At 39.3% G+C, this 27,759-nt stretch overlaps 3 protein-coding genes across 6 annotated transcripts; 2 read left to right on the forward strand and 1 right to left on the reverse strand.

The window, feature by feature from the left end:
- Positions 1 to 2,088: 2,088 nt before the first annotated feature.
- On the forward strand, positions 2,089 to 7,642 carry rdh12l (retinol dehydrogenase 12, like). Of its 2 annotated transcripts, none has more exons than XM_044175580.1 (7): positions 2,089 to 2,409; positions 2,645 to 2,760; positions 4,087 to 4,242; positions 4,330 to 4,434; positions 6,013 to 6,222; positions 6,372 to 6,564; positions 7,172 to 7,642. In XM_044175580.1, exons 1-7 carry the CDS (start codon positions 2,396 to 2,398, stop codon positions 7,272 to 7,274), a joined length of 897 nt encoding a protein of 298 aa, XP_044031515.1. In that variant the 5' UTR covers positions 2,089 to 2,395; the 3' UTR covers positions 7,275 to 7,642. The 2 variants fall into 2 exon arrangements, with proteins under 2 accessions (XP_044031515.1, XP_044031516.1); XM_044175581.1 differs by lacking the exon at positions 2,089 to 2,409 and adding an exon at positions 3,900 to 3,991 and having other exon boundaries at positions 2,654 to 2,760.
- Positions 7,643 to 8,438: 796 nt separating this feature from the next.
- Positions 8,439 to 19,349, forward strand: LOC122866220 (phthioceranic/hydroxyphthioceranic acid synthase-like). 3 transcript variants are annotated; one of them, XM_044175570.1, is made up of 7 exons: positions 8,439 to 9,594; positions 9,762 to 9,824; positions 10,259 to 10,412; positions 11,208 to 11,368; positions 11,584 to 11,790; positions 11,969 to 12,150; positions 12,519 to 19,349. In XM_044175570.1, exons 2-7 carry the CDS (start codon positions 9,767 to 9,769, stop codon positions 18,057 to 18,059), a joined length of 6,303 nt encoding a protein of 2,100 aa, XP_044031505.1. In that variant the 5' UTR covers positions 8,439 to 9,594; positions 9,762 to 9,766; the 3' UTR covers positions 18,060 to 19,349. The 3 variants fall into 3 exon arrangements, with proteins under 3 accessions (XP_044031505.1, XP_044031504.1, XP_044031506.1); XM_044175569.1 differs by having other exon boundaries at positions 8,439 to 9,824; XM_044175571.1 differs by lacking the exons at positions 8,439 to 9,594; positions 9,762 to 9,824; positions 10,259 to 10,412; positions 11,208 to 11,368; positions 11,969 to 12,150 and having other exon boundaries at positions 11,670 to 11,790.
- A 50-nt stretch (positions 19,350 to 19,399) lies between these two features.
- Positions 19,400 to 27,718, reverse strand: pks1 (polyketide synthase 1). The gene is made up of 7 exons (XM_044175573.1): positions 27,594 to 27,718; positions 26,505 to 26,737; positions 26,274 to 26,427; positions 26,024 to 26,184; positions 25,726 to 25,929; positions 25,440 to 25,621; positions 19,400 to 25,339 (listed from the first exon to the last, which is right to left on the reverse strand). Exons 2-7 carry the CDS (start codon positions 26,560 to 26,562, stop codon positions 19,850 to 19,852), a joined length of 6,249 nt encoding a protein of 2,082 aa, XP_044031508.1. The 5' UTR covers positions 26,563 to 26,737; positions 27,594 to 27,718; the 3' UTR covers positions 19,400 to 19,849.
- Between the last annotated feature and the right edge of the window lie 41 nt (positions 27,719 to 27,759).

The raw sequence follows: 27,759 nt of genomic DNA on the forward strand, positions 1-27,759 counted from the left end.
GGAAGGAAACGTTTGCTTACGCACAATCAGCTGATGACTTGCACAGTGTTTCCTGTTCTAATGACCTTCTGTCCAGTGTAATCCCACTGTATGCTGTAATAATGTCTCTAAAATATGAATGAACCATGCATGGCGTTTTGGTGACCTTTAGAGAGGCATGATGGGTGATAGGTCTTTTCTGTTTCCTGCTAATGATTTGCCAGCAGAGTGAGATCTCAGCCAAGGACAGATTTACCCAAATACCAACCTGTTAATCTTTCTACAGACATAACACAGTAACACATGGCTGGTGTCAATGTAAAACAGGCTCTCTCAGCTGATTCATGGTGGTAGATGGTCATTGACTGCCACCTGCTGGAAAGAGTTTGAAACCCTGAGGACTGATGGGACGTTCATGTCTAGAGAGCAAGTGGGTTTTCTTGCTTTTGTTAGTGTTTTTTATTTGTTTGTTTTAATTTGCTTTGTTTTTATAAATAGGACGTACACGTATTTATTGCAATCATAATTTACTGTAAATTGGATACAATACAGAGGGTGTTTTAAAAGAGGCTATGCACTAGTACTGTGTGCTGCATTTTTAAACACTTGGGGAAAGTGTTTAGTGAAAACTCTGTTTGTTAACCCTGAGATGAGGAGAAGAGAGGTAACTTAAACTCTGGGTCTGGTAATTGGGTTGATACCATTTGTTACACAGATTTGGTGCAAAATTTAACCATTTTTGAAAAAACAATCAAAACTTTTGACATTTGGAGATTTCTATGAGCATTGCATTTTTCTGCGATTGGAAGCCCCTTATTGTCAATATTTCCTGAATGCCATGTGTCACTAGTTTGTGCTTGTAAAGTTGCATGAGGCTGTTACCATGGTAACCGACTCTTCAACAAACCCTGAGTTTCTCAGGGTTCTCCTCCCTCATACAGAGTCAGACACGCTGTTTCATTTCCTCATTCATTCAGTCATTAGTTAGCGGAGGTTTACTGTCAGAATCTAAATCCTGGTTGGATATTAGTTTGTTACTCAGGAATATCTGAAGTTGCCGCTTTTATGCACTGTCAGTCATTTATTACACAGCATCAGTTCACTCAGCTCAGAATAAAACCTCTGCATGTCCTTCTGTTTTTATAACACTGTGACTCTGAGCACACAAGACAGCTGTCGGTCTGTTTATTGCACGTAATGTGTAATCTCAGTTTAAATTGTAAAAATCAGTTTGAAGCTTTAGACATGTAGGATCAATGAAGAATTATCTTTCTCACTCATGATGTGATTGGTCTCACTGATGGTACATAACTCCTGTAATATTGGAGATTATATGTAAATATTTCTGAGTGAGCAGGATCGTGGTCCTGTTGCAGAATTCGGTTTGATTTTTTTTAAATAGTCTGTGTATAGTCTGAACGTGTTTTAACAACATGTCAGTGACTGTGTTTACATTTACTACATTTGTTCAAGTAGCTGAAATGAAGCTGAATGATGTTGATCCAAAATCCATTTTTACCTCGATGCCTTTTCAAATCCAAACCACCAAAGATATTATTACTGGACCAGATTGTGAGTTTACAGTAATGTCTCTATGTCTTTGATCTATAGGCTAGCCTATATTTTTACATCTTCAGTTGCTGACCCCTGTGTTTTGTCAGATTAAAGCTGAATAAATATATTTAAAATGCTATGTAGGCTATGGCCTAATACACAGCCAGATACGTCCACTTCATCATAGTATATATGTTATTTATTTATATAGATAGATAGATAGATAGATAGATAGATAGATAGATAGATAGATAGATAGATAGATAGATAGATAGATAGATAGATAGATAGATAGATAGATAGATAGATAGATTTAGGAAATGTAAGTCTGGTAAACAATGAATTAATGGACAACACTGAAGAAAACTTCATTGTGTTAACTTATTGACACTTGAAGCTCTGACTCGGGTTCTTTTTTTAAAGAACATGTGCACAGTCTCAAGGGCGTAGTGTTGCCATGGTGAATCGTAGTATCGGAGCTCCATTGATGATGGCTTTTCATAGTCCTCGTGCACCCGCTTAACTGTGATCATTCTCAGAGTTGATTGAACTAACAGATCAGCTGGAACCGAAAACTCACCGCCCGTCCGGCGCAGCCCGTATTCACAATCGAACGTACACCCCGCAAAAGACGGACCCAAACTTAAAGTTAAACCAATCAGTGTTGTCATAGAGCGATGATGTCGCAGTCGATTGGCTGAAATCCCAGCCTGTCAATCCACTATTCAGTGATACTTCCGCATCGCCAGTTTTTTAACTTTACAAACCACAGACGCGTTTCGTCAGGTTTGGTGCGGTTGAATCTGAGATTATAATTTTGTTTTGAGGTCCATCAACCACCTGGCTGCTGCAGTAAAGAGAGATGCAGGCTATAAGGTGAGTACCCCGCACATTCATGAAAATACTCCAGCTGTCTAAATAAATTCTGTAGTTTTAGTTGACTTTATTAACAAGTGAATTGCTACATAATAGTTAATAAAAGTTGTCTTTGCCTTAGTTGAGAGCAAACTAGGATATATGTTTGTAGTAAGTGTGTTTGCTTTGCCATTGTTCATATCGCACCCATTTTGCTGGTTGAGTCATTAACGCACTTGATTTCTCAATATCCTAGAAATTTCTTCCGGACTGCCTGGTCCTCTGCTGAAAGGCTAGATGACAAAACTGTGGTCATCACTGGTGCCAACACTGGTATTGGCAAAGAGGCAGCCATCGACCTGGCAAAGAGAGGTTGGTCTGACTGAAATTTAAGACTGCAGTTTGAATTATAACTTCGAAAGTTACATGTTCATGTTCAAGGTTCAGGGTACATTTATTGTCATTCTGCAACACAAGGCTGCGCAGTGAAATTAAAGTTGTTGCCCTCTTCAAGTCAGTCCTGCTGATCCTCACACTGAAGGAAACGTTGAAGGAAAAAAAGCACAGATGTCATCGTGACTTGCAGTCTTGTATATTACTGGTTGTTTTACCAGTTTCAAATTGGGCTGGGCATCATTTGACATTTTTGCATATGGTGCTAATATGATACCTTAGTTTCTGTACTGACACTGACACACTTATTTTCTGTGCCTCACGTGGAGAAATATAAAAATAGTTTACTACAACCCCCCTGTTTCTGTTAAAATAAGCCAAAATTCTCAAATGCATCAGTGTTTAATTTTGTCCTAACACAAAGCAGCCATATCTGAGGAAGATTTAAAATGCAGCAGTTCAAATTCAAATTAATTACTTGTTACTTTGGGTATTTTCTAATTACCCAAAGTCACATACTAAGCTCCACAGAAAGTTTACATTACATTTTCTTTAGACTTTGTAATTTGTAATTAGAGCGGGTTATCGAACTCCAATGCCATCTGAGTACAGATGGAAATGTAACATTGAGTATCAAAAAGACTATTTTATCACATGTTCTTCTATAGTATGGAAGATTTAAAATGCCTAAATTAAAACATCAAACAAATAATAAAGTGAAATACAATACACATTGTTATATGTATTTCCTTTTTATGTATGCATTTACTGTCATAATTAAATGAAAAAACAAATGTTAAAAACAAGTAAGTACATTTCTAATATGAATCTCTTTTAATCTGTTTTCAAGCTGAACCACAAATAAACAGATTGTAGTGATGATGTAGACAAGAGAGTAAATTCTGGAGCTGCTTAATATGACATCAATTGCATTTTATATTAATTTTCCATGCAGCTGCTTCACACAGCACACTGGCATGACGTCATGAATTGGAGTTTTAAAATCTGCATTTGAAGCTAAACCTCATTAAAACCCAGTAAACTGAGTCACATTTTCCTTTAATGTGCCATCTTGTTATTTTCTAAGACAAATATGGGCCCCATTTCCTTTTGTCCAGGTTGAAACTTTCTCTCTGAATTCCTCTTTATGAAATACGGTACACGTATTGTCAAGAGGGGGTGCTCTTCAGCCATATTACATGCATGCCTGGTGTGTGTGAGTGCATACATACACAAAACAAGCATGTTTATACAGACATTTGCTTATGCTTTTGTATTTCACTGCTCTTTATTTTTCTTTTTTAGGAGCAAAGGTCATCATGGCGTGCCGGGACATGGAGAGAGCACAGGCCGCTTTGAAAGAAGTGATTGAAAGCTCAGGCAACGAAAATGTTGTTTGCATGAAACTTGACTTGGCAGATAGCAAGTCAATAAGAGAATTCGCTGAAGCCATCAACAAAGGTGAACCCATTTGTTCCTTTAGAAAAATGCACACATGAAGGGACTTTAAAGCCACACCATTTTACTTCTTGATGTTCTTTTCAACAGGAGAGCCAAAACTCAACATCCTCATCAACAATGCTGGTGTGATGGTTTGTCCTTATGGGAAAACAGCAGATGGCTTTGAGATGCAGATCGGTGTCAATCACTTGGGTAAATGCAACTATGTAGTCTCTTACCTGTGTAATGAGGAAAGGAGTTAAAGATTCAAGAACATTTCTTTCATATCTGACACCCAAATTATTAATAATACGGTGTCCTGTTCATATAAAATCTATTTTAAATGAACCTCTACAGATACTTTGCTCTTCTGTGTAAGCAGAGCCAATTGTATCACCGGATAATTACAATCATTTAAATTTTTAAATCATTTAAAAGTCATGTTGCACTGCCAACATCAGTGAAACAGGTTGCTTTTAGTGTACACAGTAAATTTGGTCACTAAAAACCCTGCAGTTTGTCTTGGACATGATTACTGGTCTGCCTTTTTGATCAACATACAGACAATCTGGACACCTTTTTATATTAGTCTCTTACACCACCAGTCAAAAGTTGTTGTTTTTTAATACCCTATAGGTAGGATATGTTGCTATTCTAAGAATGGAGTAAATATAACTGAGACGTCCTTATTGGAAATGGCAGCGATCCAGTTGGACATAACCTTGGCAACAAAAATTTCCAAACTTGGATCGATCAATATACTTTTTCCATTTTATAGCTGTCCAGTTCTTATGTTTCGTAGTCTAAGCAGTCTTGTGTTTATACCTTAATGAAGGTTTCCAGTGTTTTTCACATCCCATTAGCGCGGCCACTTGGTTGTCAACGCAGGCCTGCCACCTTTCACTTACAGTTCTATCCAGTTTCTAACTGATTTTTGATAGTTTAAGCAGCAGTTTTCAAATATACTATTTTTAAACTATTTAACATATTGTCTCAATTATCAGTAGCTTCTCTTTTCTGCCATAAGCTAATCAAAATGACTGCTGAGTGTCCGTTTAACCAAAAATTTGAAACTTTAAGCATATGTTAAAACAAGGTAGCAATTGTCAAGCTAATTAGTGCTGTAAAAGCAACTGGAATGGTTCACCCACCTAAGCCTGTACTATGAGGCGTTTTTAATATTTTGTCCACCCGTTTACTGTGTCAGTGAGGGTCAATTAAACATTAGAAACACCTCTCAGTATAATGCAATACAATTCAACAGCACCACAAACTACAGCCTCTAAAATTACCTTTAAGTTGAATCAACACCTTTTTAAAACCGTTTCAATAAAGAATGAACATTATAACCTTTGTAAAGGTAGACTAAAATGTTTAGTTTTGGCTAGGTTTATCTAATAATAAACTGGTAACTGCATGTAAATCAACAACACAGACAGCGAATGAAGTATCAGAGAATATAATGTTACCTGCTACAAGTGTCATTACATTTTGTCAAAATATAATGACAAAATCTTATCTTATTAATTGCTATTTCAGCTACTTCTATTGTAGATCACAATGGTAAAATCCTAGCATCTGTTTGATGCAATTTAGATTCTGGATATAAAAACCTTTACCAGGTTTGGGATATTCAGCAGCCGTTTTGTGCAGTTTATAAAGCTTGGAAACGTAAAACAAAACGAAACAAATTTTTCTCAAATATCACTTTTGTGGTAAGATAGAATATTTTCTTCCTGCTTTCTCAAACTCTGAATTTGAATATGAAAGTCACATTCCCTTGTTCTCCAGGTCACTTCCTGTTGACACATTTGTTGATTGACCTGATTAAGAGATCGGCACCAGCCAGGATTGTCACTGTATCTTCCATGGCTCACTCCTGGGGCTCCATCAATCTGGAGGACATCAACAGTGAGAAGAGTTACAACAAGAATGGGGCCTACTCTCAGAGCAAGCTAGCCAATATCCTCTTCACCCGCTCATTGGCTAAGAGACTAGAAGGTGTGCATTATACCCTTATCTCCATCATTTTAGGCATTTTAAGAGCATCCTGAATTAGATTTGAACAGAAGATTGTCAAATAATGTTTTATTACTCATATACTATTTAATTCATGTTGTACAGTAATCAGGTATTGACTCGTCTTCCAGGCACAGGTGTGACGACATATTCTCTCCACCCCGGAGTCGTCCAGACAGATTTATGGCGTCATCTGAGTGGTCCTCAACAGGTTATCATGAAGCTCGCCAGTCCTTTCACCAAAAACTCTGTCCAGGGAGCTCAGACGACCATTTACTGCGCGGTGGAACCATCACTGGAGAAAGAGAGTGGCGGATACTACAGGTACACTTTGTTTTTACATACATCTCATCATACATTTCCTATCAACATCAGCATCTGATGCCATTGCAGAGGTCAAGAAGATAACAAGTAATGGCTTAATGCAGTTGTTTGTGACGCCTAAAAATTATGTTTTACAGCCCCTTATCACAGTCTACAAGTTGTGACCTGTTTGCCAAAGAGAAATTTATTGTGGTGTGGGCAATTTAGTCTTACACAAACATGAATTGTCTAGTTAGAGTTGTCTGACACAGGCCCTGAAATTACTGCTATGTGGGTTTGTTAGCTACCTAGCATACAAAAAATGCAGCCACTGTTCATGTTAACTTGCAAATAAAAGACTGTTAAAAGATACAATAGTTGGCTTGTAGATTAGAACTCATATACAAGTAAACTGTTATTTGCTCCATAGATATTAAGTAAAAAGTTAAGTATAAATTCATCACATGAAATAATCACTTCCCAGTCAAAATGGCATAGAAATCTACTGATGGCATAGAGAAAACCTTAAACTCATTGTGCATTGAATCATTCACGACCACACTGAATGCGTGAAAGAGCTAACTTATCTAAACTTTAAGTTGCTCATCTAATATGTCTTTGCTTACAGTGACTGTGCTCCTGCCAACTGCTCAGCGGCCGGTAAAGACGACGACGTGGCACAGAAGTTGTGGGAGTTGAGCTGTCGGCTGCTGTCGATAACGTGGGAATGAGGCAACCTGGATTCAAAATAAAGTCTGTTGTGTTTCTTTACTAACTGATGCGCTATGTCTTATTTCACTACTATTGCCTGCCAAGAAATTATGTTATTATAATATGAGTTTTCTTAGTTACATATTTTTCCAACAGTTCTTGTATGGATTTGTGTTACATACTAACATGCTGTATTTGCATAACTATTTCGTACTAAGAAAATACTAAATATGTAATTTGTGTAAAGTTTATGATACCACAAACTTATAATACTTTTCTATAAATTTTTAAAATATCTTTCTTGTAGTCAGAGTACAGGATTGTCTACATCTCGCAAATGTTTTTCTGTACCTGTATTTTCTGACATTAAACACAGTGTTACACTCCGTCCATTTGTTTTTGTCCCTCCTTGCACATGCTTGATATTTCAATTAATTGGATACAAAGGCCAACCTACCTGCTTATTTACAATGGGGGAAAAGTGAACAGTCAGCACCACAACATGACAAGGCATTGTGATATATTACTGTATCTCTTCTCGACACGTGATTCGATATCTGCTGTCATTAGCTGAGTTGCTCATCTCATTCTTTATTTGGGGGGGCGGTCAGTACCAGGCTACCATCACTCAAGGGTCCCTGAGGAGTGAAGAGACATGTATCATAGATTTCTGTTGGAAAATAAAGGTCCTACTAATGTAGAATTGAATACTTGTTTGATTGATTGTCCCTGTGAGAATTCATTCTGTGCCTTAAAATGAATGACAAAGCAACTAGTCAGTCATTTTGAAACAGTTACGACAGAGTTTTTTGGCACAGTGATAAACAGTTCTTCCTGCCTTTTAGAATAGTTATAAATACTGTTGTGTGTTATAAAAGTCAAGTTTATTTCTTATCAAGATAATTTCTTTATTACTAATGCTTTCGCATTCATCTTACCTCTGACACCTTTTCGACAGATAGTAATAAAGACAATCACAGTTACTAACTTTGATACCACTGTGTGATCTCTGTGTGACTGCAGTGGACTGATAAAGGCAATAAAACAAAAATAACCAGGTGTTCTCATGCCCCCGCGCAGGCGATAGCCGATGCCGGAGGAATTAAGTTTTTGGGTTGTCCGTCCGTCCGTCCCATTTGAACGCGATATCCCAGGAACGCCTGGAGGGAATTTTTTCAAATTAGGTAAATAGGTAGAATTTGGTGGTCAAAGATCAAGATCACTGTGACCTCACAAAACACATTTTTGCCCATAACTCAAGAATTGTGAAGACATTTTATATCCCAAAGGTCAACTTCACTGTAACATCATAATGTTCAGCAAAAACTCTTGAAGCTCTTTATCAGTCCTCTTTACTCCTGTTTAAAAATTGTCTCTAAGTGAAGACAGCATGTTTCTAACTGGAGGTTATTCACTGGAATCTCAATGTCAATATAGTGACATTCCATTTTGCCAAAAAATACATTTTATTAAATTCCTTCAAAGTCGTCACTACGTATATTATATGAGCCTGGACAGACATGGATGTAAACAGCAACTTGACTGGTTGGCAGAGGCATACAACCACAATGCAGTAATTGTAGTTTGATTCTGCTTAATACAGTGTTCTGAAACTCCATTTATCAACCAAATTATCAAACCAAAAACTTAATGTTCTTATAGAATGTGAGGCTGTTCTGATTGGTTTTTAGTGAAATCACTGATTTGACATAAATCGTTAAAGAAAACAAATGCTACAGTAGAAATTGAGAAAAAAAACACTGTACCTTTACATTACAAGTTCTTTAAGTTGCAGTGTTTGTGAAAAACATCTTTAAAAGTGGTCTTTGTTTGTTCCTATGATATTCGGAGTAATTATTAGTTGCATAATGTGTCCAAAGGTAACTTTGCATACATTGTTATTTATGGACATCACTGCATTGTATGTGAAAAGAAGCAGAGAGTCTATTGGATGTTGTAAAGACATCAGAAGAGGTTTTTCCATGCTTAGTCACTCGTTGTTTGAGTGCATCTTGGAACATCTACCTTGACCTTAACATATATAATGAAAACAAATATTTTAAACTTGATGTCCTTGATTAATTGGTTGATTATGGTATAACTGTGATAAGCTTAAATGAAACAAGACCTGAAGTCACCCCATTGTTTGATAACATATTGATTTACTCATTAAACTTGGTCTAATCATTTGCAAGGTGCCATAAATGTGTGCACTGAAGTCCTTCATCTCCATGGCCACGTATACAATCAATCATTAATGTTTAATAAAGAAAAGAAGCTGGCTATAAGACTCAGCCGCAGGTCTGGTAGTGATACCATCAGTGAGGAATAAGGCAAATGGTATGGATGTAAGGATGCACTGGTGCATGAAAAAACTGGACTAATTACACAGTTTAAAGAATGCTAAACGCATTTATGTCTAGGTTGGATGTTGACTGGAAAAAAATGTGATGTTGACATGACGGTGCAGTAAAGATTTTTGATTTTTCTTTCCCCGTGATGTTCAGTCAGAATGGAAGAAGCTGAAGACAGTATTGCAGTAGTAGGCATTGGATGCAATTTTCCAGGGGGTAAGCCATTTGAATCTGAAATCTTAGTTTTGGTTTATTTTTTGTTTCTTAATATTTTATTGACAAATTTGCCATTTACAGACATCTCTCTGTCTCTCACAATGTGCATTAAGATAAATGAACAATATCTCTGAATGTAATAATAGAAAATTGAAAAACAAAAAACAAGCTGCATAATTTCAACATTATTAGATCAGCTCTGAAATTAACAGATTAAAATGTGTTCACCTGAGACATACAACCTCTTAATGACCATCAGGGTTGATAAAATGAATCCCTGGTAATTCTAAAAGGGATGTTTGTGTGTGGCCAAATTATGTATTTCATTTCATAAAGCAATTTCTACCCTTTTCATCACAACTTTGTGTTTGCCAATCAGGGGAATCACGCAATTATAAAATAAAAAATAAAAATAAAATCTTTTTTCCAAACAGGAGAAGGGCTTGACAACTTCTGGAAGGTTCTGGTGGATGGAAGAAACTGTTCTGTGCCAATTCCCAAAGAGAGATTTGATTTAGCCAGCTGGTATGACCCTGATGACAACAAAGCGGGTAAATCCCGCACAGCCAAGGCTGCTCTCATTGACGGGTATGGTCTTTAAACCTTATTATAAAACCTATTTGGATAGGCCTACTTATGTGTTTTGTAAATTTAAAGACTTGTCTTTTTTCCTATTGATGAAATTATCTTATGTTGTTTGTATTACATCTTATGTCTCTATGTTATAATTTTTTTTGGCTTGGGCCCCTAACTATATTTTTTATTTGTAGTGGGTAAACAAAAACAAGCCTGTGTGTCCATTTCTTTGTAGCTCTTACTTTTAGATTGTCATCTTTAAACTGGGTTATTGAGACTTATGAACACTTTTGGGACATACTCCAAAAGTGTTTATGTTGTCTTTTGGTTTCAAAAAATATATATGGATAGATAGGTTGATTATTCTCTTACTTGCATTGAACTAAAAAGATGGTGTGTGGTCAAAACGGTTGTAGAATAAAATCAGAACTTAGTGTCACCTTAGGTTCATCTTCTCTTCAATATATGGCTTCTAAAACTAACACATAATCACTAATTAAGTAAAAATGACAATGATAAATATGGGAAAATACAGAAAAATTGTACCTCATGATAGAAGTGATTTTAGATAATCAAAAAACTCAGCTCTGTTTGCAAAGCCCTTTCTTAATTTTTCCATCTTCTCACATTTCCTGTGCTTAACCAGCATCTAACTGAATTATGCTGCTGTGTAGAGCACATCTTATTTTCTCATTTTAAACTACTGTCATCACCAGGTTAAGTAATTTTACTTTAGGCAATTAAAGTATTAAATTATGATCTATTTCTAAGTAACTAAATTTGATCTAATGGTTTTTAATTTTTCAGGTTTAATGAATTTGACCACAAGTTTTTTGGCATCAGTGACAGTGAAGTGGAACAAATGGACCCTCAACAAAAACAGCTCCTTCAGTGTGTCTACAGGGCTTTAGAGAATGCTGGAATTCCTATGGAGAAGGCCAGTGGGACCAGGACAGGAGTGTTTTTTGGTAAGTCAGTAAAAATGTAATGCCAGTGATTGGCTTTTATAGTTTTGTGTAATATTAGGAATAATGGCGCCATGTCACCTAAAATGCAATTACTTTCTGCTAGATGAAATTCTTACTTACAATTTAAATTTCCATCTGATTTTTACTACCGTTCCTTGAATTATTTAACTGAACTCTGAATAATCTTTTTTTTTTGTATTAATCTTTTATTATAGGTCTAATGAACAGAGATTATGAGACAAATGCTGCACACGTGCACCCAAGTGTGATCAACCACTGGACTGGCACAGGGCTTGCCATGAGTATTGCAGCAAACAGAGTCTCCTACATCTTCAACTTCACTGGGCCCTCACTGTCCATAGACTGTGCCTGCTCATCATCTCTCGTGGCTCTTCATCTTGCCTGTCAAGCCATTAAACAAGGTCTGTACAGTATGTCTAACTGAAGTAAATGACACTTTTTAAAGCAACCTGTGAGGTAACTCTGATGGAAAGCCATACCCCAGCATTGTAGTTTTAATTACAAGGATACATGTTAAAAAGGGCTCTCAAATACTACTGTGAGATATCGAGATATAAAATATGTTTTATCTTATGGTAGGTGATTGTGACATGGCTGTTTGTGGAGGTGTCAACTGTATCATAGAGCCAAGAGTGTTTGTTGCTCTCAGCAAGGCCAAGATGATCTCACCTGAAGGCACCAGCAAACCTTTCTCCAACAGAGCAGATGGTTATGGCAGAGGGGAGGGCTGCGGGGTTGTTCTCCTGAAGCCTCTGAAAAAGGTTAGAATATGTAGAGTAATAAAAGTGCAACAATTTCCCTTTTTCCCTTTTATTAAAATGTGACCATATCAGACATTAGACCAACATCAATTAATAACTGATTGACTTACTATAATTAAGCAATTTGTTTCTTTTCAACATTACTCAGCAACAGTACTCAGTCAGCAACTTCCCAGTCCCCGTTAGCCCTGTTTCTCTCCAGCGATGCTTTACAAGTCCAAACATTTTTTTTTACATAATTTGGACCGGGACTAAATATCACAATTTTCAGTTCCCATGTTATTGCATACCAATATGACACACTTTACAATATTATAAACATTGTACGCTCATTCTTGTTTCATTTTATACTTGTTGTCACTTCACAGGCTATACAAGACCATGACCATATCTGGGGTGTCATCAGCAAAACAGCAGTCAACCAAGATGGACACTCAGTCACTCCAATCACCAAACCGTCCATGACCCAACAAGAGGAACTCCTGCGTAAAATCTACTCAGGGTCTGACCTTGCAAATGTCCAGTACATAGAGGCACATGGGACTGGAACTCCAGTTGGAGATCCAACAGAGGCAGGAAGCATCTCAAATGTCATTGCTAAAGCCAAACCTCCTGGTTCAGAGACACTGCGGATTGGCTCTGTGAAGAGCAACATTGGACATACAGAATCTGCAGCTGGAGTGGCCGGACTCATTAAGGTTCTCTTAATGATGAAGCATGAGACCATTGTTCCCTCAGTTTTTTACTGTGAAGAAACTGCCAGTGTTGATGCCAAAGCCCTCAACATTAAAGTTCCTAAGGAAGCAGAAAAGTGGGATGCCTCCGGGGCAAGAATTGCAGGAGTGAACAACTTTGGCTTTGGGGGTACAAATGCACACGCCATTGTCAAACAGTACAAACAGTCACACATTGAGCAAAAGATTGATGGGAAACAGGCAAAGTATTTTGTCATGTCTGCAAATTCACCAAAATCTCTTACTCTGATGATGGAAGACACCATTAAACAGCTAGAGGCAGATAGCAAAGTTAATCTAGATTCTCTGCTGTACACATCAGCTTGTAGGAGGAGCCATCTAAAACATAAATACAGAAAGGCCATTGTGGTTTCATCTGTAGTTGATCTTAAAGAGAAGTTAAGTGCCACTGTAGCCAAAAAGATTAACCCGTCCTACTCAGATCCACGGTTAGTGTTTGTCTTTTGTGGAAATGGCGTCACTTACCATGGCATGTGCAAACAGCTACTAAAACACGAGCCTGTGTTCAGGAATAAGATCAAAGAGATTGAACAAATTTTCCAAAGACTGGGTACGTTGAAAATCTTGGACACACTTGAGAGTGAGTTTGAGGGTAGTGACTTCCCACTTGTTGTCCAGCCACTCCTTTTTGCTATCCAAGTTGGCATTAGCACCCTACTCAGACACTGGGGTGTCAAGCCTGATGCAATACTTGGACACTCTGTTGGCGAGGTTGCAGCTGCTCACTGTTCTGGCCTATTGTCTCTTGAGGATGCAGTAAAAGTAATCTATTTCCGCAGTACCCTCCAGAGCAAAGTCATTGGGGGGAAGATGTTTGTGATCAGCAACATGGCTGTATCAGAGGTAACTGCTCTTCTCCCTCATTACTCTGGTAGAATTTGCCTTGCTGCTTTCAACAGCCCGCAGTCCTGCACCCTCTCAGGTGATGCAGATGCAATTGAGAGCCTCCATAAGGAACTAAGCACCTCAGCCAACAGTCAGAATGTGTTCCTTCATGTACTAGATGTCCCTGCTGCTTACCACAGCCACATGATGGACCCAATTCTGTCAGAAATCGAGGAGACAATTGGCTCCTTACAGGTGAATGATCTCGACACAGAGTTGTTCTCAACAGTGACAGGCAATGAAGTCCAGCAGGGTGATTTCTGCACAGGGGAATACTGGGCTAGAAACATTCGTGAGCCAGTAGCTTTTGAGCAGGCAGTGAGGTCAGCAACTGAAGGAAAGAAGAATACAGTCTTTTTGGAGATAGCGCCAAGAAGGGTGCTACAGAGAAACATCATGGAATCTCTGGGTAATGACACAGCTGTTCTTGCATCAGTGCAGCCAAAGAAAGATCATGAAACAATAATGTCTGTTGTTTCTAAGCTGTTCGAACTGGGTGTCCATGTAAATTGGAACACCTTCTACAGAGGATATGAGACAATACCACTTCCTATACTGAAATACCAGTTTGATTGCTCAGACAGAGATGTTATCATTGGCGCGGCACACAAAAACACAGCACGTAATCATCCTGTGCTCTGTCAGACAGGAAATGAAAGCAACGTTTTCAGCTGTGATCTGAAGTCTGATTCTTGTTTCTACCTGAAAGAGCACAAGCACAATGATATACCCATCATCCCTGGTGCCTTCTATGCTGAGTTAGGTTTAGCTGCATTCATGGCCAGTGCCAAACCAAAAGTGCCGCTCAGCTCACTACAGCTCAGTGTCAATTTTCACAGTCCATTTGTTTTAACCCAGAATTCACCTGAAATGAAGGTGCAACTAGAAGAAAAAGAGAAAGAAACTAGTTTCATGGTACTCTCTCCATCTGCAGTGTATGCATCAGGCACAGTGGTTTCAAAGAAAGAGAGGCTGAATGAGGAGCAGTGCATTTCACTAAGCTCCATCTACAAAAGATGCAAATCTGTAGTGAGCTCTCAGGAATTCTATGGGTATCTCTCTCAAGGAGGCTTTCAGTATGGTGATGTCTTCCAGAATAAGGGGGATGTGCACTATGGAGAAGATCTCAAGGAGGCTTTTGCAGCTGTCACAGTTCCAGAAGAACTGCAGTCTCAGTTGCATGATTACTGCATTCATCCTGTTGTGCTGGATTTTCTGATGCAGCTTCTCCCAGTTACAGTAGAGCACATTTTTGCTGGTAGACCAGGATTTCCTTCAAAAATAGGAAGTTTGACAGTGCTTGAACCCTTGCAAGATGAGATGATTGTCTATCTGAGAGCAATTGATGTGGGCCTTGATCACTTTGAGGTTTGTGGTTGCTTTGCAGATAAAGAAGGAAGAGTGCTGGTTGAGGTTAAGCATGTGATAATCAAGTACCTTGGCAGTCACTCTCATGTGGTTGAGGAGTATTTCTACCATAATGCCTTTAGTGTCATCCCTGAAGGCCTCACATCTGCTCCTCCTCCTAAGGCCTTGGTCTTCTGTGACTGTATAGGGATCTCTAAAGGCCTTCAACAATATTTGGACTCAAGGTCTAGATACATTTCCTTCACACATGCAAAATATATCTTGAGTCATGGGTTTCCTTCTCTCTTGGCAAATCACAATATAACGGATATTGAGAAAAACTTTGATGAGGTCTTATTTTTGTGGGGCAAAGAAAACCTCACTTCACTGGCAGCTGATGTTGTCCTGCAGAACTTGGCGAGCTGCTGTGAGATTTTCCGCCAAATAGTCCTTGAGCTAAAGAGAATTAGCTTCCCAAATTCCATTAGGGCAGTCACCTACTGTTCATCTGACATCACACTAGACCACATAAGTCCAGGTTTTGCTCTTGTTGGCATGACAAGATCATTTGCTGCAGAGATACCAGATCTTTTATTTCAGCTGATTGATATAAGCACAATCTCTGCTAAGGACATTGCAGCTCTGTCTGAGGTCCTAAGATCATGTCCTTGCAGCAAGTACCCAGAGTTGGTGGTGAAAGATGGGCTGATTCTGAAACCTTCTATTGTCCGTACTCCACCTGAAATCATTGACAGTTCAGAGGGCAGTTTTACCTCTACAATGTCTGAACCCTGCATCCTTCAGACAGCTGACACACATAAGATGACTCAACTGAGTGCCATTCGCTTTGGGGAGGAGGCCCAGCCAATCAGTGATACATCAGTTGAAATTCAGCCCACTAATATATGTGTTCATTCATCTGATTACTTCCCTGTCAGTGCTTCACATCTGAAATTTGGCCAGACACTGTACTGGAACAAACACTCATCACAGAATCATAAGCTACTGGCTCTTGATTTCAGTGGTACTATTACAGCAGTCGGAAAATATGTCAGGAAATTTAAAGTGGGAGACCACGTTGCTTCCTGTTATCCTGTGGTGGCAGCCAGCAAGGTCAGAGTTCCAGCGGATGTGTGCTACAGTGCCAAGCGGTTCCCATTCCTTAAAAAAACACCCTGTGTTTCCTACTTTGTGCTAGCATGGGAGATCCTGCATCGAGCCTTGCCCAGAGTCAAACATAATCTAGGAATCATATCTTCTGTGCCTGATACTGCTCTGATGAAAGTATTGGCACTCACTTCTTACAAGTCAGGTTGGAACGTGATTGTTGGCACACAGTGCAATGGCTCTTTTGTAGATGTCAATCAAATGGATGCATTTGTCATCCTGCCTCCATTTAATGAATCTTTGATTGCTAAAATTTGCAACTTTCCAGGTGTCCAACATGTTGTCTTCATCTGCGAATCTCAGATGCAGTGTTCCTTTGCTCAGGATGTGTTCCAAAGTGTAAAGGAAAGTGTTCATGTGCAGACAATTCAGATGCCAGCCATTTTGCGAAAGGGATCCTTGAGTGCACAAAGGCCACACATTTATCACTGGCTGAAGTCCTTGAGCTTGCGCAGAAAATTTGTTCTTGAAAGCTTTACCTTTCAGAGTGTGAAATCTGAAAGCACCAAGAGCCTTAATGCAGAGAAACCACAATCATACTTCAACTCAAAGAAGCTGGCTGTTGTGGCTCTGGAAAAAGATGTCAGCAGTACGCTGTCTGACATTCCATTGCTGCCAACAAAAAAACTGCTTTTCCGAAAGAGAGCAGTGTACATAGTGGCAGGTGGTCTTTCTGGTCTGGGCTTTGAAACCGTCAAGTTCATTTCGCAAAGAGGGGGTGAGTACATTGTCATACTTTCCAGGAGCAAGCCTACACCAGATGTGCAGCAAGAGATACGCAATGTGGAGAAACAGTGTGGAAACTGCATCACTACCATGGAGTGTGACATATCTGAGTCTGAGCATGTGCACAAGGTTATCAGTGTCATCGGTCAGAAATTCCCTGGTTGTCCAATCAGAGGAGTGTTTCACAGTGCTGTTGTCTTGCATGATGGGCTGATTGAAACTCTTGAAAGATCTCTTTATGAGAAAGTCTTCAAACCAAAAGTAAATGGTGTGCTGAATTTGCACCATGCAACACAGCACTGTCAGTTGGATTACTTTGTGTGTTACTCCTCCATCTCAGCTTTTCTGGGAAACGCATCGCAAACAAACTATGCAGCAGCCAACACATTCCTTGACATGTTCTGCCAGTACCGGCGGAAACTCGGGCTTCCTGGACAGTCTATCAACTGGGGAGCTCTAAACCTTGGCCTCCTATTGAACAAGGAACATTTCCAGCGGTTTCTGGAGGCAAAAGGGATGATGGTGTTGGATGTGGCTGAGATTCATAAAAGTCTGGAGCAATGTCTTGTGCTCAATCGACCCCAACAGGCTGTTTGTAGGTTTCACTTCGGAAACATCAGATACAACATCCTCTCTCAAAATGCAGCCTTGACCATGCGCCTGTCTGCATTGGTAGAGGAAGCTTTCCAAAAATCCAAAGAGACAGATTCTCAGACTAAACAAACTAAATCTGTCTCACCAAAAGAGTATGTCGTCTCTCTGCTTTGTGAGACCATTGGCATGGATAGAAGTGAGCTGAAAGATGAATCACCTCTTTTATCCTTAGGCATTGACTCCATGCAGGCCATGACTCTACAGAATCTTATCTTTCAGGAGAGAGGTGTGAATGTGCCTTTGGTGAAATTGTTGGATCCCAATGCCACGCTATCAACAGTAGTAGCTTTACTAAGTGAAGAAGGTGAAAATTTCAGTGATGACACAGAGTATCTTCCAGTTGGAGACATGAATGATGTTTCTACCAGATTGTAAAAATGACAAATGCAGACACAGAAATGTTAAAATCAGTTATCAGAACATCATTATACTGGACTGGTTTAAATTGTGTTATTGGATTCAATAGAAGGCTTATGATGGCCATTGCAATACAACAGCATTTTTGTGTTAATACCACATGTTCATACTGTATTTTGCCTATTTTGTTGTCTTTTTTTTGTAAATGTTTGGCTCAGGTTTTTTGCTTTGGTTCATTTTGGTATTGTAGTTTTACATTGTTATAACCATACACCATGTTATTTTTTGGAGACATGCCCAATTTTTAATGAATGTTTTGTATCAGTTTTATTCATTCTGTTCATGAAAGCATCAAAACAGTCAGCATTACAATTAAATACACAATTATTGTTGCTAAATTATGATTTTAATAGTGAATACTTTATTTAAATTAAGTATATTCTTTATTTTATTATATTCATTTTCAATACATTTTGTATTTAATTTTTCAAGTCTGTCACAGGGTTCGGTCCTCATAATACTAAAATCAACTTACTTTTGTCTGCATGTTTTACATTCACTCATCTCTCACAGGATGGTCAGCTCATTGATTCTGATTGATTATCACTTTTATGATGATGATGGAACAAAGCATGTGATGCAGTATTCTGGCATGTTCCATAAATGTTCAATAGGGGGAACTGTATGATTATTGAGACTTTTGCTGACCACTAATTTATCACATCATGTGATAAGAGCATTGCTCTCCTAGAGGACATTGCCACCACAAGGACATACAAATAAAATGAAAACAGATACAGTAATCTATCATGTTAGTGTTTACAGCCCTGTTTTCCTACTAAAACTAAATTAAAATCACAACTAAGCAGTTTCCTCCGTTCAATCAAGAAATTTTTGGCTATACGATATGGTGTTGCAACTAATGCAGAACATTGTACCTTTTTGCCATCATAGCATCATTGCAGTTTGCAATTGCAATTGACACAAGAGTTTCGGGAGTGGCTCCAAATTGGTGCAGTCATGGCCTATTTTGTCTGTTCACATTTCCAAAAATCAGCTATGCTTCAATGATTACAAATATTACAAAATCTAAAAAATATGTAGTTTCAAAAATCCATTTGAAAGTCAAGACAATGTATTTTTGTATGCTAAACGTGTGTAAGTGTAAGTGCAACATCCAAACAATGACAATGACAGTGGAGTTCCATGGCATGAAGACTCAAACTATATCAGACTTTGGCTACACAAACAATACTTGATAGTAGGATAAATTAATTGTGGCATAAATAAACATAAAATAACACCAGCCTTATCCTTTTTTCCAACCTCATTTTGTGATTTAATAAGCTGCAACAACATTTAAGACATGATCAAGTATATTTTAATGTAAAACTGCAAGCTGACTCTCAGTTCTTAACATACCCAGGAAATGTAACCGTAGCACATTAACGATCACAGTTATTGTACAGATTTTCTACAGAGAACTTGTCAGCAACATAAATATACACATTACAATAAAAATCAGAAAGTAATACAGCACTGTATTCAAAAATTTGTGACTGAGCAAAGATGCCAGTGGAAAAACAACTATAACATATACTTACTAACTATAAAAGATTATTGTGGGGTTGTTAAACAAGCCTACTACAAAGAATTTCAATCAATTTGACTGCTATGAGAACAATACTACAGAGGTTAAACAGTGCAGTCCCTGTGCAAAAACTAAAATTAATTACAAACATTCTCATACATTCACAAAACCCTTTCTTACACATCATTCAAAGTATTCTTTGATGTAGTACATGAAATTATCCATTATTTATTACAATAGTTGCCAAAGTGGCCAGTGTACTGTTGGGGTCCAATATTCTAACCAAAGGTACATTTACGCCGGTCTCTTGGAAAATCTTATTCTGCAGAGTCATGGCCAACATCGAGTCAATACCCAGTGCACACAGAGCTGAGTCATCATCCAGCTCATCTACACTAATATTGCTGATGTCACTGACAATAGTTCTTACACTTTCATGTGTGGAAGACAAATCCTGAACCCTAGGTTCATTACTTATATCATCTTTTATCTCCATTTCCACTAAAGCTGACAGCCGCTCTCTGAGAGATGCATTTTGTGAAAGTACATGAATGTTAAGATTTTTGAAGTTGAATTTGCATATGACTTGTTGTGGTCTGTTCATCAGAAGACACTGTTCAAGTGCCTTTTGAATGTCCCACACATCCATTATCATCATCCCTTTTGCCTCCAAGAATTTTTGGAAATGGTCTTTGTTCAACAAGAGACCGAGGTTCAGAGGACCCCAGTTAATGGACTGTCCAGCAAGTCCAAGGTTTCTCCGATAATGACAGAATGTGTCGAGGAAGGAATTGGCTGCTGCATAGTTACATTGTGAGGGATTGCCAATGAATGAAGATATGGAGGAGTAGCACACAAAGAAATCCAGTTTGTTGCGAAGTGTTGCATAGTGAAGGTTTAGAGCCCCACTCACTTTGGGCTGCAGCACCTTTCTGAAGAGGGACTGATCAAGGGTTTCAATCAACGCATCATGTAATACTGCAGCACTGTGAAACACTCCTTTGATTGGACAAGAGGAGAATCTTTGTTCAATCTTTGAGATTGCATCCACTACCTGCATCGACACAGAAACGTCACATTGGACATTTATGATTGTCACCCCATGTCTTCTCTGGAGAAGTTCCATTTCAAACTGCATTTCATCAGTCAGAGTACTTCTGGACAGTGTTGCAATACAACCTCCACCATTGTGGGCAATGAACTTTACCGTCTCAAGTCCCAATCCAGAGAGCCCTCCAGTTACAATATAAACACAGCTTTGTTTAAAGAGTTGTCCATGCCTTGCAAGCAAAGGGATATCAGATACTGGACTATCACATTCTCTGTGATCTAGAGCAACTTGCTGCACCAACGTTGTTGTGAAGTAGGACTCAGCATCTGCATTGGTATGAGGCTCTTTTGTGCTTGATAATTGAAAAGTCTCCCTTTTCAAAGGCAGAGATATTGCATCAAAGCCTAATGACATTAGCCAATTAGAGACATTCCTGTTTTGTACTTGTAGATTGGCTCTCTGGAGAACATTAGCCACATCAAGTTTATGTACATGCATGTGTTCACTCTTCAATGCAAACATGTTTGCTGAGAGTGAGGAAGACATGTGATTGTTACATACAAAAATAATGTGTCTTTCATGACCACCACTGTCATACATCCACTGCCAAGAGTGATCAAATGGGGGAAGAAAAACAAATGCATGACTCTGAACAAAATGTAGAGATTCTCCTCTGAAATGTGGCAGAGAGGAAACATTCCAGCCTGACCTGTTTGCTGTCAGAGCCAAAACTTTCATCAGAGCAGAGGCTGAGTTGGAGGAGATAATGACCAGCTTTCTGTGCTGTTGTTTTACCTTAGACAGCATTCTCTGCAGGATCTCCCATGCCAGTATGAAGTAAGACACACATGGAGTCTCTTTCAGAAATGGGAGTCTCCTTGTGCTGTAGCACACGGCTTCAGGAATTATAATCTTTGCAGTGGCAGCAACTGGATAACATGAAGCAATATCATCTCCCACTCTTAGATTACAAACATCTTTCCCAACAGCTGTGACAATGCCTCTAAAATCTAAAGCAAGAAGCTTGTGATTCTGTGACGTATGCTTGTGCCAATAGATTGTCTTGCCAAAGTTCAAATGTGAAGTGGTGACAGGAAAGTAATCAGATGAATGCACACATACATTGGTTAGCTGAATCTCAACTGACTTCTCTTGGACAGGATTTACATTTGTGTCATAGGGAATGGCAGACAAGTGAGCCATAGTGTATGGATCAGTTGTCTGTAGAACAAAGTTGCTCAGATATTCTGAGCGCATATCTCCTTCACGTAAAGCCCCGTCCCTCATGGGGGTCCGTACTATTCTTGTTGTTGATGCTTGCCCTTTGCTGATCATGACCTCTTGTTGTTTGTAGGTGTTTATTACATGAACCAGCGTTTGAATGTCTTCACTGGTCACAGAAGCAAGGTCAATCAGGTGAAAAGAGAGACCCACCATCTCTGTTGCACAAGCCCTTGTCATACCAGACAGCACAAAACCAGGACTGACATGGTCCACAATCATTTCTGTTGATCTATAGGTTATGACGTGTACAGTGCAAGAGCGTTTGCTCTCTTTCAAGGCTAAAACAATCTGCCGAAATAGCTCACAGCAAGTCACCAAGCAGTCCAGCATCTTCTCAGATGACAAGTGACTGAGGTCCTCTACCCCCCAAATGAAGAGAACATTTTCCAATTCCACATTGGTGTTAAGTGAGTGGAACACTGATTTTTGAACTTGGTCTGCCATCCAATGCTCTCTGCTCTCCACCAATGCTGACTCTGGGTGTATGTATGGCCTAAGTCCTTTAGCAATGCCATGTTTGTCTTCAAAAACTATTGCTTTTATTTTGCTGTTTTGCAAGTCTCTCTTGTCAGGAATTGCAATTACTTCATTGTGGAAGAACCATGACTGAAGAACATTTGAGCAATTGCCCAAAAATGAGATCCTCACCCCTTTAAGTTCCACCAGTACATGACCCTCTGGGGTGGAAATGCAACCACATACATCGAGGAAGTCTGGAGTCTCTTGAGTGGCTCGTAAGTACATGACCATTTCCTCTTGTAGTGGTCCTGATATAGCTACACTACCAATAGCTGAGGGGAATCCCTGTTTGGCTGTTAGCCGTCCGATAGCTACCACAGCAGTCATTTGCAAGAAATAGTCCAATAACACAGGGTGAATGAAATAGTCATGAAGATGTTTTAGGAGTTCATCAGGGACTTGAATTGCTGTCACAGCTTCCTTGAATTCATCTCCAAAATGCACATCATCAAGCTGTTTGAAGACAGAGCCATACTCAAATCCTGCTTGAGAAAGAATTGAATAAATCTCTTTTTTCTTCATAACCAATTTGCACCTTTGGGAAATCATGTCAGGACAAATGGTTGGTTCTTCTAACAGTGGTTGGTCATCTGTACACCTGTATGTGCCAGAGCTGTGTGTTGTGACAGAAGACTGTATTTTAAATGAAGCCTCATTCTCTGCATGTGTCACTTTCAACTGATGACAGTTTGAGTTTAGTGTGAACAGACTGTCAAATCTTACACTGAGCTGGAGCAGAGAAGCAGGTTTCTTTGGCCTTAAACTTGCCATCACTGAGGCATAAGCTAGTTCGACATAGAACGCGCCTGGCACAATGGGAACACCATTGTTTTGATGCTCCCAAAGATATGGTACAGTCTCTAATGAGAGGTTGCACATGTACTCTTTCTTATCCTGCTTTATTTGGGATATGAGCTTATGGGGAGAAAAAGCAGATGATTCATCATCTTTTATCACAGCGCCAAAATTCAGTTCTTTCTTTGTGTTGACAAACTGATAGACTGGAAAAGTTGTGGGCAATGTCTCACAGCCCCTGTAGAGCTGAAACCAGTCCACACTGATTCCCAGTTCAAATAGTTTTGCCACAGTAGACAAGATTGTGTCATAATCTTTCTCTGGCTGGATGGAGGAAAGAACTATGGCATTATTTCCCAAAGTCTCATGTATGTTCCTTTGGAGAGCCCTACGAGGTCCAATCTCAACAAAGACCACATTTCTCCTTGATTGCTTATCTTTGGTGGCAGCACGCAGTGTTTGTTCAAACAAAACAGGCTCTCGGATGTTTCTTGCCCAGTACCTGCCTGTTCTAAAGTCACCATCTGAATAACTGTCTCCAGTCACCGTTGAAAAAAGTTTGCACTCCTTATTGTTGGCATCCAAGGGATCAATACTTTTCTCAATGTCATCTAGTATAGGATCCATCATATGGCTATGGTATGCTGCTGGCACATCTAGTTCATGAAGAAAGAGATTTTTCTCTGTAAACACAATCTTCAGCCTCTGATGGAGGATGTCTATAGCATCTGCATCCCCTGACAGAGTGCAGGACTGGGGGCTATTGAACGCTGCGACACAGATTTTCCCAGAAAAGACTGGAAGGATTTTTAATACCTTTTCTACAGCCACATTACTAACAAGAAGCATTTTCCCTCCTGTGACCTTGCTCTGAAGAGCACTGCGGTGGTACAAAACTTTCACAGCATCCTCAAGAGACAAGAGACCAGAACAGTGAGCGGCAGCAACCTCACCAACAGAGTGTCCAAGCATGGCATCAGGTTTGACACCCCAGTGCTTTAGGAGAGTGGCAATGCCAACCTGAATCGCAAAAAGAAGGGGCTGGACAACATTTGGCTGGCTGAAATCATTATTATCATAGTCACCAGCAAGCCATTGACTGATGCTGATGCTTTTATGACTCTGGAAAAGATTCTCAACTTCTCTGACTTTATCTCTAAAAACAGGAACCTCTCTCAAGAGCTGCTTGCACATACCCCTGTAGGCAACACCATTTCCACAAAACACAAAGACTAACTGGATGTCAGACCTTATTGACTCAACCTTTGTTTTCAATGCAGATGTCAGCTGATGCTCTAAATCGGAGAGGGAAGATGTTAGGAAGGCCTTCCTATATTTGTGTCTAGAATGACTCCTTCTACATGCTGAAGTGTATGACAGTGCATGTAAGTCAACTGTTTGATCGCTGCAAAGCCTCTGGTGGCTGTCAGTGATGGACAGGATAAATGATTTCTCAGAGGCTGCAGATATTACAAAGATTTTTGGACAGCCTTTTGGGATCTGTGTGGGAACAGCGGTCTGTCTGTGCTCTCTTACAATCACATGTGCATTTGTACCTCCAAACCCAAAGCTGTTGATCCCAGCAACCTTTTCTAATGACCCCTTTGTCTCCCATCTTTCAACTTTAATTGGAATACTTATATGCAAAGCTTTTACATCTACACTGGCACTGTCTTCTGAGTAGAAAACTGAGGGAACAATGGTTGCATGCTTCATCATTAAGAGTACCTTAATGAGTCCGGCCACTCCAGCAGCAGATTCTGTATGTCCAATGTTGCCCTTTACAGAGCCAATCCACAGTGTCTCAGAATCAGGAGGTTTGGCTTTTGCGATGACATTTGAGATGCTTCCTGCCTCTGTTGGATCTCCAACTGGAGTTCCAGTCCCATGTGCCTCTATGTACTGGACATTTGCAAGGTCAGACTCTGAGTAGATTCTGCGCAGGAGTTCCTCTTGTTGAATCATGGATGGTTTGGTGATTGGAGTGACTGAGTGACCATCTTGGTTGACTGCTGTTTTGCTGATGATACCCCATATTTTGTTGCAGTCTTCTATGGCCTTTGTATAGAAAGTCACACAATTAGCAGGCTATCTATTATCTCTATGCAATTTACTAATGACTTGAAATTACTAAAAAATAAACACAATACTTGCTTACATTTTTCAGAGGCTTCAGGAGAACTACACCGCAGCCCTCCCCTCTTCCATAACCATCTGCTCTGCTGGAGAAGGGTTTGCTGGTCCCCTCAGGTGAGATCATCTTTGCCTTGCTGAGAGCAACAAACACTCTTGGCTCTATTATACAGCTGACACCTCCACACAGAGCCATCTCACAGTCTCCTAGTTGAAAAAGAGAGTGAAATTAAATATAGAACATTTAAATGTGATGCCTTGATTAGCTTGCTTTTAGGCATTGCATTTGTAGGGAAAAGACAACCAAATACCTTGTTTTATAGCCTGGCAGGCTAAATGTAGAGCCACCAAAGATGAAGAACAGGCACTATCAATGGCAAAAGAAGGGCCAGTGAGATTAAAGGTGAAGGAAATTCTGTTGGCAGCCACACTCATTGCTGTCCCAGTGCCATTGTAGTGGGTTATTGTAGTAGGACTGTCACTTCGGAGCATCTCGTAATCACTGTTCATTAGACCTGCAACGCCATTACAAAAGCAGAGTACGTTACAATTTGTATATCATGAAATTGTGCTTGGAGTTTTAAATGTATCATAGAACGTAGTGGTCACCCATGTAAACTCCAGTTCTGCTTCCACTAATGCTTTCCATAGCTGTTCCTGCATCTTCTAATGCCCTGTATGCACACTGCAGAAGGAGTTTCTGCTGAGGGTCCATGAAATCAGCCTCTGCTTCAGTAATGCCAAAAAACTTGTGATCAAACTCATTAAACCTAAAATACAAAAATAGCAGATCCATCATAATTCAAACATCAACACTCAATAGAAGGATTAACACTTAGTCTAAACAGACAATGCTTACCCTTCTATAAGAGCTGCTTTGGTTGTCTGTGTCTTTCCGGGTTTGTTATCATCAGCATCATACCACAGAGTGGTGTCAAACCTCTCTGCTGGAATATCAACAGCACAGTTCTTTCCCTCCAACAGAACCATCCAGAAATTGTCCAATCCCTCACCTATAATAAAATGGACCACAAAACATTAACTCAGAGAAATTCAAAATGCTTGCAACAGCACCATAATTAAGTCATACCTCCAGGGAAATTGCATCCAATCCCGATAACAGCTATGTCATCCTCTGCGTCCTCCATTGTTCCTTTGAGATGGTAATGAATTTGCTCTGGTGGAGTTGCTTTATTTTAAAAGCCAAAGTGAAATTTCATGCCTCTCCATAGTGAAGCTTAATGTTCAGTCCTGGTTGCTGTCTTTGGTCAGAACAAGTGCTGCTGTACCTCCCACCCTTTATAAACATTGAGCCAGGCATCACTGAAAAGGGACAAGAAGACACAACAATGCCCTGGCTTGTTGCATCTCAGTTGGCTTCATCTGGAACTAAATGCACTAATTGTAAGTTAAGAGCATTCAAAGGCAGCAGTAAATAAGCTTTTGTTCTTGTTTGCAGATTGACAAAAGAACACAGTGTATACTAAGAATCTGATTATCACTGGAAGTGCAACTTGTGGCCACATCCTCTCTAAAAGGAAAGTGTAATGTATTTACTCCATAGAGGTTCCTGAATATAGCAACATTGTGGTGAATATGACTGTATTAATCAGGTGTTAAAAGAGATAAAGAACACAGAAAGAGAAAGATATTTTTTCCTCTAATTTAAGATAGGTATGCTTGAAAAAAAGAGAAACCCTAGAAAATAAGTACAAACTAATTGGATGGTCACAGAATCTGCAGATGGATGAATGCACATAAATCAATGTCTCTTGACAGTGGCAACTGTAGTTTTTTTTTTTTTTTAAAGCTGGCCTAATGGATATTATTATATATATAAACAAATGACAATGTGTATAGTGAAATGTGTCACTTGTAGTGATAAGCCACAGAGAATTATCACCCAGCTCAGTTTCCCTCAGCTTTATGGAGCTTTTTAATGTCTTTCAGCTCATTGTTTTGTCAACTGTTTTGATTCAGTCTTTATGTGAAAAATCTCTGATAAACCCACTGTAACAAGTAGGTATCTGTACAGTACCTAACAGCACACTGACAAAGTTAGCAACTAGCTGGTGAACATGATGGGGCATTTAGCAGCTAATGTAAAGAGCCAGATATTTCACTCAGGAGTTAGCAAAGACCAAAAGAGAACTAAAAGGAACGTGAATATTGGACTCACATTCATCAGGTGGCCAAACACACAGCTTCAAAAGAATGGTAATGTTTCTCTGTGTGTGCTGGATGTGTAAATACGGAACTATTTGCTAATACATTAGCCATATCAGCTTTATAAGCTTGTTGCACTGCCCCCAAGTGGCCAAAAAACAATTAATGCAAGCTTAAGT

Source organism: Siniperca chuatsi, linkage group LG19 (genome assembly GCF_020085105.1).
Source record: "Siniperca chuatsi isolate FFG_IHB_CAS linkage group LG19, ASM2008510v1, whole genome shotgun sequence".
NCBI lineage: Eukaryota > Metazoa > Chordata > Actinopteri > Centrarchiformes > Sinipercidae > Siniperca > Siniperca chuatsi.

Bases quoted from the DNA above. Each gene is read 5' to 3' on its own strand.
- rdh12l (XM_044175580.1), top strand. The intron at 4,435-6,012 runs GTAAATGCAACT...CTTGTTCTCCAG, and splicing joins GATCGGTGTCAATCACTTGG to GTCACTTCCTGTTGACACAT. The intron at 6,223-6,371 runs GTGTGCATTATA...CTCGTCTTCCAG, and splicing joins ATTGGCTAAGAGACTAGAAG to GCACAGGTGTGACGACATAT.
- LOC122866220 (XM_044175569.1), top strand. From the start codon at position 9,767: ATGGAAGAAGCTGAAGACAGTATTGCAGTAGTAGGCATTGGATGCAAT. The intron at 11,369-11,583 runs GTAAGTCAGTAA...CTTTTATTATAG, and splicing joins CAGGACAGGAGTGTTTTTTG to GTCTAATGAACAGAGATTAT. The intron at 11,791-11,968 runs GTCTGTACAGTA...ATCTTATGGTAG, and splicing joins CTGTCAAGCCATTAAACAAG to GTGATTGTGACATGGCTGTT.
- pks1 (XM_044175573.1), bottom strand. From the start codon at position 26,562: ATGGAGGACGCAGAGGATGACATAGCTGTTATCGGGATTGGATGCAAT. The intron at 25,930-26,023 runs GTGACCACTACG...ATGGCGTTGCAG, and splicing joins CAGAACTGGAGTTTACATGG to GTCTAATGAACAGTGATTAC. The intron at 25,340-25,439 runs GTAAGCAAGTAT...TTCTATACAAAG, and splicing joins TCCTGAAGCCTCTGAAAAAT to GCCATAGAAGACTGCAACAA.